This window comes from Phocoena phocoena, chromosome 6 (assembly GCF_963924675.1).
Source record: "Phocoena phocoena chromosome 6, mPhoPho1.1, whole genome shotgun sequence".
Taxonomy (NCBI): domain Eukaryota; kingdom Metazoa; phylum Chordata; class Mammalia; order Artiodactyla; family Phocoenidae; genus Phocoena; species Phocoena phocoena.
The window spans coordinates 68,840,026-68,853,011 of record NC_089224.1 but is presented as its reverse complement, the minus strand read 5'-3'; the positions used below and the strand labels follow the sequence as shown (position 1 = coordinate 68,853,011).

At 39.3% G+C, this 12,986-nt stretch overlaps 1 protein-coding gene across 1 annotated transcript in view; it reads right to left on the bottom strand.

Annotated features, from left to right (window-relative positions):
- TMC1 (transmembrane channel like 1) overlaps positions 1 to 12,986 on the bottom strand; it is a 190,119-nt gene that overhangs the window by 24,685 nt on the left and 152,448 nt on the right. Inside the window, exons 12-14 of the mRNA XM_065879898.1 lie at positions 11,337 to 11,516; positions 11,050 to 11,211; positions 4,052 to 4,180 (exon numbers count right to left, since the gene is read on the bottom strand). Coding sequence (XP_065735970.1) covers positions 4,052 to 4,180; positions 11,050 to 11,211; positions 11,337 to 11,516 — 471 coding nt within the window. The remainder of the gene's footprint in view (positions 1 to 4,051; positions 4,181 to 11,049; positions 11,212 to 11,336; positions 11,517 to 12,986) is intronic.

The window sequence follows — 12,986 nt, the reverse complement described above, 5'->3', positions numbered from 1 at the left end:
AGGAAATAAGTTTTACATAAGATTATGATTTATCTATGGAGATATTTATCTACATGGCTATAAATAAATACGATTACAATGTTTAATATAATAATAAAACATTAGGTACAGTTAACTAACAACAAATAAAAAATAACTAGTTATTGTACATTCATATGTAGACTATCACCCAGCCATTTAAAAATTATAGAAGACCAGTTAGTAACATAGAGAAAAGGTCACTGTTAGGTGAAGAAAAGCAAGTAACTAGTCAATAGGATACATGCCAATATATTTTTATAAAAATCCATAGTACTGTATATAAATCTATAGTACTTGTTTATCTACATATAAATAAATACTAATACTCTACAATTCAATTAACTAAGTAATGTCATGAATGGTGGGATTACCTGTGATTTTTATTTCCATATTAAGCTTATATTACCTTTTCCAGATTTTTAAACAATGAACTTATTTTTAAAGTTCAGAAAAAAAAATTCTTTTTTTTTGTTGGCAGAAATGGACACATTTTTCTCTTTCATTCCTGAAAGGATTCTTAAAAGTATCTTCTCTGCCCATCTCAGGTTCTCTTTTGCTTCAATGACAGGTACTTTCTGGACTCATACTGGCAATTAGTAAGTCCAGAATATCAAAGAAACATTCTCATCGGCCTCTTATCCTCTAAAACATTTCCATTTTAGATTTCTGCATCTCCGCCTGCACCACCCAGACTTTCCAGCTGCTGGGCCCTGCCTTCCATCAGTCCGTCCACTGAGAATTCTTTCTTCCATCTCAGTCTTTTGAAATTCTGACCCTCCTTCAAGACTTGGCTCATATGTCTCTTACTCCATCCTGTCTTTGTATTTCTATTGATCTCTCCCACAGTGATTTCTCCAATGTGCAATTACATTTCCTGCTCTGTGCTGACAAGGGGAGCTTGCAGGATTAAAGGGTAGCAAAGAGTGTGAGGAATCGGTGAATGAATGTTCCACCAGAAGAGGGCAGTAATTCCTCAGCTCCAGCCAATTTCTCCAGAGTGGGAATATGGGTCTAATGTTGTCAGGCCTTTCAATATGTCAAGAAAAACAAGAAATCCACATACATAAATTTTTTTTTTGGCTGTGTCGGCTCTTAGTTGCAGCATATGGGATCTTTCATTGCAGCACGTGGTCTCTTCGTTGCTGCACGCGGGCTTCTCTCTAGTTGTGGCATGTGGGTTTTCTCTCTCTAGTTGTGGTGCACAGGCTCCAGAGCGCGTGGGCTCTGTAGTTTGCGGCACACGGGCTCTCTTGTTGAGGCGTGTGAGCTCAGTAGTTGTGACATGCAGGCTTAGTTGCCCCGCGTCATGGGGGATCTTAGTTGCCTGACCAGGGATCGGACCCGCGTTCCCCGCATTGGAAGGCGGATTCTTTACCACTGGACCACCAGGGAAGTCCCAAGAAATCCATATTTTTTAAATGTAAAACTCCAAGCTTTAAAATATTAGCTCATAAAAACAAAAAAGCAAACAAACACTGCAGACGAGAGAAAAAAAAAATCTGTCAGTTGAATCTAGCCTGCAGACCCACGTTTGCAACCTCTCCTTAGGCTTACAGCTTTTACATCTGTGTATCCTCTTGTCAGCAGGCACAGAGGTTTGCTCACAATGGTTTGTACCTAGCAGGCACTCAGCTATGTAAGCTATCCACCTGGTGGGCCAGTGATAATAAGATCCATATCAAAGATCCATCATCCAACCTTAATGATTTAAAACCTGTTTTGCTGCTGAGCTTCTCTCTGATGAGCCTTCCAAAGGTAACGTGGAAGCAAATTCACTCTGTCTGACCTAAAACAGAAACTTGTCTTTTTTCCTGTACTTTGTTCTAACCCAAGAGCACTGTCAGCACTCAATAAATAATAAATTACGGTCATATAATTACAGCTTTTATGCATCCAGGTCATGTTATATTGACTTCATATGTGAAGCAAAATTTTCTAGCACTTAAGAAGAAAGCAGGGCTTCCCTGGTGGCGCAGTGGTTGAGAGTCCGCCTGCCAATGCAGGGGACACGGGTTCGTGCCCCGGTCCGGGAAGATCCCTCATGCCGCGGAGCGGCTGGGCCCGTGAGCCATGGCCGCTGAGCCTGCACGTCCGGAGCCTGTGCTCCGCAACGGGAGAGGCCACAACAGTGAGAGGCCCGCATACCGCAAAAAAAAAAAAAAAAAAAAAAAAAAAGAAGAAAGCAGTTAGGGATCAAAGGCAAACATAAACCAAATGATGGTCTAAGAAAGAAATGGCAATTTTTATGTCTGCTTCAGAAGAGCTGAATCAGGCAAGGAAAATAGAAATGAAACCAAGCCAGCTGAATACCTCATAGCAGGGAATGGGAAAGCAACGCAAGGGCATTCTGGATCTATAGCATTACCTCACCGTCGTCCACCAAACAGTATGACCTAACTGCTTCTGGCTCCTCCAAGAAACACTTTCAGTGAGGGAGACAGATGACCTAATAAAAGGTACAATCTCAAAGTCAGGTAGCCAGGTAGAGAATCTAGCCTGGAGTCCTGTAAACAGTTCTGAACGTAGGACTTGTCCAGAAACTAGAGGGCATGAGACAGGAGGAAGACCAGCAGGGAAGGATATCCCTTCACTGGTGAGAAGAGAAACATCATTAGCTCAAGAATACTAGGGCAGAACTGATTCCAGGGCACATCCCTGGAAGCAGGCAGAGTTCTGTCAGTAGACGGTGTTGCCTTGATGGCGCTAGGATGTGGAGGTTCAACACTGAGTCAGCCAGTCCAGCCAGACAACATAATACCTGCCATGTGACAAGCACAGCTCTAAGCATGAGGTCAAGGCCTCTGTTTTCAGAAAGCTTTCATTACAACAGAGGGAGACAGATAATAAGCACGTTCAAAAAAGGAGATGTCAAACAGTTATACATCGTATAAAGAAAAGAAAACTGTGCTGAAATAGAGAGTGCCTGATGGGCCACCTTGGATTGGAAGGTCAGAGGAAAGCTCAAAGGAGGTGACATATTAGGGGTGAGTCCTTAATGACAAGAATCAGCCCTGGCAAATTCTAGGAACCTGCACCCCTAGAGGGAAGAACAATTTGGGCAGATGCAAGGAGCATCTTGTATTTGAGCATAAGAAAGACTCCCAGTGTTTGTGGACTTTACAAAGCAAGAGCGAAAGTGGTAGGAGATGAGCTCAGAGAGAAAAAAAGAAGCAGATCACACAGGGTATCGATGGCCTTGAACAGGGATTTGGAATTCATTCTAAATACTTAGAAGCCACTGGAAATACTTGAGCAAATGAGTATCAATACTAGCAACTCCTCAGGTCCTATTTCCCAAGATGACAGTTTAATTTGCAAAAGGCGGACAGAGAGATGTGTGCTTTGCTGCCGCCCTCAAACTTTGTTGGGGGACCTGGGGTTGAGCATAGTGGGGGGCTGGTGATGGAATCAACACCAGTGGGGCTCAGAGAAACCTGTGCTGTTGTGGGGAAGGAAATCAACTTGCCGGAATTCTACTCCACCAGTTGCCAGAGCCCTGTCAGTACCCTGAGCCTTTCAGAGCCCCCAGCTTGTGTCTCTGCTGAGCTCTCATTAGACTGTGAGCTTTATGAAGCAAGCAGCGTGTTCATTGACTCCTTTCTCCCTCCAGCGTACTGCACAGTGATGCACTTGATAAGTGTCCAGCAGTTGCTTAGTAGAATTCAAAGCAAACAGAAAATGTGCAGTTGATACTACTCACCTTGCCCTGCTTCTAGAAATGCCAGCAAGCTTCATGGGGAGGGAGCTGATTATGGGTCCAAGATTTACTGAGTTCACCATTTTAACAGATAGGTTGAAGTCCGCTGCTTTAGCCATCTGTAATTTTACTAGAATCTATTTTTGCTAGACTATTGTAAGCCATGAGACTCAAGTCTGACCCCCTTCTGAATTAAAACTATACTCATTGGTCTTCATTTATTGACATCTAAAAGACAATCCCACCTCCTAAATTCTTCTTCTTGCATGGTATACGTAAATGACTAAGCACAAAGGAATAATCTGATAAGAGAAAAATGAATATCACACTTACATATCCATATTCCAAATCCCAGCACCAGCAGTAATTGCAAAACCTCACAAAACATGCTCGGAGAAAATCCCCAATGAGAATTGTGACGTAGGTGGTCAGAACATCAGAAACGGTCAGCCGCACAAATTCCTGTTGAGATATTATCTGTATTAAAAGGAGCATTTCTCCCTTCAAATGGTCCTAATGTTAACATCGAATTTGTCATGCTTTCTAAATAGTATTAACTTGAAAACTGCAACTAATGGTAAAGAAACTAGTTAGTCATATCTAGCAAGTAAAAAATGTTTCACCCCTATATTATTAGTCTAAAAATAACTATTTCCTGCTCCAAAACCACTGTATCAGAAGTCTTCCTACTGAGAAACTTTTATAAGCATGACATGAGAACACAAAACAGGAAAATAATGACAACACAGAAGTTTAAAACTTGAATCTGGCAAACAGCAGATAATAAAATAAATTTTTTATTTATAAAATTAAAAGACAAGCTTGGAAAAAGTACTTGTGGCATATATGATGGAGAACTAGCTTTTCTAACACATTAAAAACTTTTACAAATCAGTACAACAATCGATGGGCAATTCAATAAGGAAAAAAATGGCAAATGGCACAAATAAGAAGAAAATATACAGTTAATTAAAATATTCAAAAATACCTAAATCCTACATTATAAAAATACAATTAAAACAATAAATTGTTGCTCCACACAGTGATAAATATTTTAAAATCCATGCTTTTCCATATTGGTGAGAGTGTGGTGAAATAGGCACTGTCGTAAACTGACAGTTAGAAGGGAAAGTTAGACTGGTGCAACATTTGTGTGTGGGGGGACGTTTGTGAAGATCCATCACCTTTTAAAGTGTGTGGATTTTATTAGGAAAATCCACTTCTAGAAATGTATCCTATGGCGGTATTAGCACAAATGTCCAAATCTATACATATAATTATGAAAGCATTGTTTCTCCCAGATCAAAATTGGAAGCAATTCAAATATACTCAAGAGGAAATTAATTAAATAAAAACGGGTGTCCACACAACAGAACATTGTGAGCTCTTAAACAAAGTGCTATTGTGATTATGGCTGCACAACAATGTGAACATATTCCAAAACCCACTGAATTGTGTACTTTAAATGGGTGAAACGTATGGTATGTGAACTATATCTCAATAAACTTGTTTAAAAAGCGCTCAAATGCTATGTTCTGATAAGAAATGGGTTGTTAAAAATTTACAAAATAGGATATGTAGCATGAACCCACTTATTAACAAAAAATCCTACGCATATATACATACATGTATATATTATATGCATAACATGTATATGTATAGAAAAGGTCTGGAAAATTAGAAACTTTTTACCTCAGTGGTGTGGACTTGAAGTTACATGCAAAATGTGTATGCTGTGGGTTAGAGGGGAAGTTCACTATTTCCTCATGGAACTTATAACAATAGGCAATAAATATAAGAGTAGACATATAATTATAAATTTTCATTATGATCGTTTTCTTCTGCTCCTTCCTTTCTGCTCCTTCCCAATAATTCGTGCCCTAAGACTGAAGACATGGAATATCTAATAAGACATATTTTTCCAGAAATACAGTGTTCTTCTATAATAAAAGAAGTCTTCTGGTTTTTATTTCCAGCTACCTATATAATCTCACCTCTAAAATAACTAGTGAGAAAGAATCACATCACAGGGCAAGGCCCATTTGACTAGCAGTTATCTGGTTAATTTCCAGTCCCATACTTCAGAGCAGTGCTTCCTAAACTCCAAGTAGTCGTGTACCACCTTCACGATTCTTGCCATGTCCAAGTACTATCTGAAATATTATTTACCTAATATTTCTTTTAACTTTAATATACTTTATTTTTAAAAAATAACTCCTACTATTGTAAATAGAAGGTGTATACCATCTGCCATAAACAGTAGTTAACTATAATATAAATATATTAAAAGCTAAAAAAATTATACTGAAAACTTTAAACTATAAATGTAAAAGAATTATCTTGGCACTAGTTCCCATCAAAAGTAGTGCCTGGGGTTTCCCTGGTGGCACAGTGGTTGAGAGTCCGCCTGCCGATACAGGGGACACGGGTTCGTGTCCCGGTCCAGGAAGATTGCACATGCCGCGGAGCGGCTGGGCCCGTGAGCCATGGCCGCTGAGCCTGCGCGTCCGGAGCCTGTGCTCCGCAATGGAAGAGGCCACAACAGTGAGAGTCCCGCGTAGCACAAAAAAAAAAAAAAAAAAGTACTGCCTGTGAGCCAGTAGTGTATTTTGGGAAATGCTATCAAAGAACAGGGGTGGAGATGGAAAAGAATGAAACAGGAAAGGAGAGAAAACCTTTACCCAAGAGAGTGTTAAAAGCTGTCACTACTGGGGCAACTGGGTCTTGATTCTTCTGGGGACCCGCTGAGTAGCCATATAGAATAAGTCTCAGAACTGTCCACCCAAGAGACAGAAAAGGGAAGTATTGATCCACCAGCTCCCATTCCCATCAGTCAGGGATGGCCCCATGTGGTATTAACGTCCCATTTGGTGACAGCAGAGAAGCAGGGTAAAGGTGAGAATATGTATACAACTCAGTTGAGATACTGTCTTGTAACAGCTGCATGCAGTCGTTTGCTGCAGCAACAGCTGGAGTAAAAAGGTGAGTGTGAGGTTTCTGCATAATCCATGTGTCTGTATAATCCGATTCCTGTCTAGCTCTCCATATTTTTCTTTGTCTTCTCTACTCCAGTCCCACTGGCTTTCTTTCATACCCTCAAACTCCATACTTCTTTAGGCCATAGGGTCTTTACATGTGGTCTTCATGCTACTCAACCTTACTTCACCTCTTGACTCAGTTTACACCAACTAATATGCATCACTACAGCATCACTAACTTAGGGAAGTCCCTCACCTGGATGACTAGGGGCAAGCTTTTCTGAATGCATGCATTGCATTCTTGTAGTGCTTTGTTGCCATTGTAAATTTGCAAATGTTGTATAATTATTTAATTAATGGCTTTGTTCCCAAGAGATTGCAATTGTCACGAGATTGTAATTGTCACAACGGCAGAGACCGGGTCCACTTTTGTTCCCCATTGCACCTCCAGTATCTAGCACAATACCTGACACTTAGCCTGCACTCAATAAATATGGAGTGAGCGATTGAGTGATAGTAAATTCCTGTGGTTATCTCTGAATATAACTTTTCTCTTCCCTACTCTTATTCGCCTTTTCATTCCCCAGGCAATTTGAGTTCAGATTCTAATAACTAGCATCAATTAGAAGTAGGCTGTGAGGGATATTTTTAGGTTTCCACCACCAGGTTGGGAAGACTTCCTCAGAAAGAAAATATTTCAGAGTGGTTTTGAAGTCCTCCACAACCTCCTAAGCATCCTCATCCCAATGGTTGAAATACAATATTTTTCTTAAGCAATGTCCTAACTTTCACATAAAATAGCAGAAGAGGATTCAAACATTATATTAAAATGTAAAAATATTTATTAATATACCATAGAAGGGATACACTGCTTTATAAGAAAGGAAATTCCAAAAATGGTTGTCCAGCCCACCAAGGAATCATCATCCAATTCCAGTTCCTAGTGTGCTAGGATGGGAGCATGGCCTCCACACAGGCCTTCTGCAGAGCACTGCACTCCACACCTCACACTTTACTCTCCTGACATGTATTTGGTCAGTAAACCTAAGAGGCTCATTAGCAAGTGAAGGGAAAATAATAGAGACGGGGCATCACAAAGGGCCACAGATATTCCATGGCAGGAGTCTGGGAGTATGTGTTGATGCTAATTATGTTTCTAGAGGACGGTTCAGCACTATGGAGAAGGACACAAACTCTAATCAGACTTTGTAGGTAAAATTTGGGCTCCTGTCATTGACTTTCTTTAAGGTCTCGAGCAAATTATTTTACCTCTCTAAGTCATAGTCTCCTCATCTATAAAATGGGGATAATGATATAACTTAGAGGGTAATTTAAACATTCAAGGAGGTAATGCTTGGCACACAAGAAGCATTCGATAAATGTGAGCTATTATTGTCATTATCTTCAGCTGTTGTCTGCTTTCTCTCCTTTGCCAAAATGCAGACCTAAGTATATAGCTTCAAAGAGCGGTCTCCCAAGAATGGCTCTGCTGCCTACCTATCAAATGTCACTGGAGATGAGACTAAGTGACTACATCTTGAGATTCCCTGGAGACATAAAGGAGCCACCAAATTCCTATATTCAAATTCAAAAAGAGATTAAGTCCCACAGTATCCTTGAGGAAAAACAGAGCAGAAGGCACCCATGGAGAAGAAGAGAAAATATCTGGAATGTTCTCATAGAAAAATGAACAAGTCTTTGGGGTTATATCTCCAACATTCCGTGCAAAGCAGCTGCCTTTTACTATTTCTTCTGGAATCACTTTGTTTTAAAAGTGGGTAAAATAAATGTTTCAGAACCACAGCCCTTCCCTCCTGCTGCTCCTGCAGACTTTCCCACAAGTGCTTAATATTCATTTAGAGAAAGGAAGGCGAAAGAGAAAAGGGAAACCCAACTACAAATGGCAGTAAGAAAAGATGATGAAGCAAGGAAAACCACTAGATAGAGACAGGATTTAAAAAAAAAAAAAAAAAAAAGGACAAGACAAGCTGCACGGTACAAGGGCTCCCAAGAAGAAGAATTAAATAATTTTTTCTTTATTTTAATTCAGTGTGTGTGGGAGCATCCCAGAAGCTTCTGCATAATCAGAAAATAAGTATTCTAGATTGCATGACGTTCATGTCTAATTAATTACTGCCTCTGCCTCAGAAGTGAGCAGCTTCCACCTTATTCTTTACAGTTAGTTCTATTAATCTTATTTAACAGGTGTTTGCCTGGTAAAGGGTAGTTTGCTTAGCCCTCATGCCAGTCTGCATTCTGGGATGTACATAAGAGAATATCTCAAACTCTTTGAGTTTGTGAAAACTGCACTTTATATTTTTTCACTTCTCTCAACTCTTGCTGAAGATTTAGGGAGCCGCCTAGATGTGATAAAACAGACTTGTGTTAAGTGCCGTGACCAGATTTTGCTTCAAGGAGTTTTAAAACATGGAAACCCATATACTCCTGTGTATTCACTTCCTATTGCTGCTGTAAGAAATTACCACAAAATTAGTGGCTTAAAACAACATAAACATAAACTGTTCTGGAGTTCAGAAGCCTAAAATCAAGGTGCAGGCCTCAGGGCGAAATCTGTGTCCTTGCCTTTTCCAGCTTCCAGAGGCCACCTGCATTCCCTGGCTTGTGGACCCCTTCCCCCACCTTTAAAGCGCATCTCTCCAACCTCTGGTTCCACTGTCACAGCCAGTTTTTCTGACTGACTCTTGTCTCCCATTTATAAGCATGTGTGATTTTGTTAGGCTCACCGCATAATCCAAGATATTTTCCTATCCCCAGATCTTTAACTTAATCACATTGGTAAAGTCCATTTTACTATGTAAGGTAACATATTCACAGTCTCCAGGGATTAGAACATGGACGTTTTTGAGGGGTTATTATTCTGTCTACCGCATCATGTATCACAAGCATCTCTCTACCAACTGCAGGCAGGTTTCATTTCATTTATTATTGCATACATAGTATGTTCCTATAAATGTGTATGAAATGTGCATGTCTGAAAATCAAGTATTTAATAACATGTAACTGGAAAGGGAAGGGTTTATCGGGTCCTTAAAAGCCTAAAAAATAAAATAGAATCCTTACTTATATCATACATTTTGGACTTGGTCTTCAGTGACGTCTGTCTAGCATTATATACATTTTCCTTACTTTTTCCCACAATTGAAATCATAGATGAGTGGCTTAAGTCAGATGAGTATCTGAAGCTGAGGACATCTAACGATATCTGTATTTGTTTAAATTAGCTTCATAAGACTAATGCTAACTTTCAATTTTCCATTTATCTTACAAAAAAATAAGTACACAGTAAAAAATTATTTCAAATAATTTCCCAAAGACCACATTACTGCTGAAACTGCACTGCTGTCTGACAGAAGCACTATGACATATTTTAAAATTTCTGTCCATCAAGGATAAACCAAAGTCCAAAATCAGTTTATGAAGTGCACATGAGGAATGCCAATTCTAATGAGATAAAATTAAAGGCTTTTCAAAATATAAATTGGATTTGTATAGAAATAAGAGACCTGAAGTAGGTTTTTTGTTTTTGTTTGGTTTGGTTTCCCTTTATTGAACAGAAAGCCATATGAAACATTATTTCTTTTATCTGCTAAAATACCACTAGTCTTGGACTGGGGTCATTTATACAGTCATCTGAAAACAACAAACCTAAAATAGTATTTCCTTTCATGCTTAAGGGGCAATTATTTGACAAAAATTAACATTATTGAAATGAGTATTAGTGTATGCTCCCAAAAGAATCTTTTCTTTTTTTTATGGAAAAAAGGTAACACTGGGGCTTCCCTGGTGGTGCAGTGGTTGAGAGTCTGCCTGCCGATGCAGGGGACAAGGGTTCGTGCCCCGGTCTGGGAGGACCCCACATGCGGCAGAGTGGCTGGGCCCGTGAGCCATGGCCGCTGAGCCTGCGTGTCTGGAGGCTGTGCTCCGCAATGGGAGAGGCCACAACAGTGAGAGGCCCGCGTACCGCAAAAAAAAAAAAAAAAGGTAACACTAACTAGAGTTCCACTTAAATATTTACTTGGGTTGTATCTAAATCTGGGTGTTTTATTATAACACAGATAGATAGTAAACATTTCCTCAGACCATTTTAAAATATCCTTCCTTTACATGCAACTGTAAAAGGGGTGTAAAGGTACTACTTACCTGAATGGATGCATGTGAGGACTATAAGAGATAATATATATGAAATTCACAGCCAGCATATGGTGAACAGTCAATAAGTCTCAGCTATTTTCATTAATAAGCAATAAAAAACAGGCCACGCTTACGGAAGAAATAGTGACCCTGCTCTTTTTTAATCCGTTAACTGTTATGCACTTCTGTTTGTGACATTACCTGCCCCACCATTGTTTCCCAGCAGGGTCCTCGAGGTACATCTGCAGGGTGCACAAAAAAGGGTGGCCCAGTGGTATTTCCAGTGAGTGATGCATTGTAGGCCTTGATCATGTTGGCTTCCCATAGGGTAATATTGGCCTTTACTAGCTTCTCCTCTTCAATCTAGAAAGCAGAGGAATGGAAACAAAAATAAAGACAATAGAGATTTCTAAGGCATTTCTGGCAATCTTGAGATTGGGAATCTAACAACATGCTGATGGCAAGGACAATCCAGACACAAGATTTACCTTGTTGTAAATCTCATCCATCAAGGCAAGAATAAATACATACAAGTTGCCTAAAAGAAGAGCAAAAATGCGTCCCAGGAGCCATTTCAGAGCGATGAGGGGATGGTAGTCTTCCAATTCAGCAAATAAGTCAAACAATGTTGGACAGAACATCCCCAGGAGGGACATGACCATGTTCATCTACAAGAAGACACAAGGGGTGAACCAAGTTAACGGTGTTTAAAAATTATTGCTTTCCTCCAAATTTGCAAGATTCCAGCTAGATTCCTTTGATATTTTATAAGACTAAAATTATTTCATGCATTTTTAAAATTTGATCTTATTAAAACAACAGAGACAATATTCAACTCGTATATTCAAGATGTACATGTGTGTGAGCTTGTGGACGTGCCAGTAATAATAGTGTTTCCTAGTATAATGAGGGATGCGATTTACATTACTTTCTATGCAGAGAATATTTACTGTTATACGTGGTAACTGATTCTGCACTTCACAACAAGATTTCCAAAGGAAATGGAAAATGATCTGCTTGAGGAATGAGGTCCAAATTGGAAATACTAATTTGGCAATCATCAGCACATGGGCTAGTTTAATCAGTTAGAATGGATGAATTCCTTGAGATGGGCCCAGGACTAAATACTGAGTTTGCGGGAATGCAAACTATAAGGGGCAAAAAAAAAAAAAAAAAAAAAAGGTTCCAGGTGACTCTGGCAATGTCTTTACCTGAATACCTGGCTCAAACTGTCACTGTTTAACATTTCCCATTTCCCCCTGGTAGACTCCATGTTTTGAATGATTAGAACTACCAAACTATATTGAGAAAATAATTGTCAATATGTTTTTCCCTTTTGACTAAGAAGATTGTATAAGTATGACCAGCAGGAGCTAAAAGTCAGCATGACATAATATAAAATCAGCATGATACAATTTCAGCCTAAAGTAAAAACTTGGCAGAGCTATGCAATCTTATATAAGGTAAATTTAAATTCTGTTTCATCAAATTTGTAAAGTTTTTCATGAATCCCCATTATTACCTTTGTTGGCCCCTAGGAATCAGGGGTCCCCTAAGATGGATATTAAACATGTACTTACAAAGAGTGACCCTTTTGATGATAATCAATTATCCCTCCTTTTCTGTGGTTTATTAATACAAAAATATGATCAGTACAAACCACGGACCAAAGTGGCATGATAATGTTGCCTATAAATGCTATCATAACTGCAAGGATAATTTGGAAAGCAAACTTAGTAATGCTTTGAGGTTCCCCTTTGTTTTAAATAAGTAAAATAACTCCACCTAATGACTCTGTTTTACAGGCTTCCAAGAAATGTCTATGCCGTCATAGGCTCTTAAATATATGGTCTCCCATCTTCAGTGTTACTGCTTCTGAAATACCTAGAATGTTTTTGTTTGGAGCCTTTTGTTGTAAGTAGGTTATACCATTTTCTGTGCAAGATTCTTCTAGGAAATTCTATGCTTATGAAGACTTTCATAATCTGTTTGGTCTACAAGACTCTGCAGAAGTTTCAGTGTGGGAAATCTACACTTCCCACCACCTAAATCTCCACACACTGAAAATGCCCAAGTTCAAAATGATGCCACATTGTATTCTAGAACATTTTATGAAAGGGAACAGACCCAAGAAACAA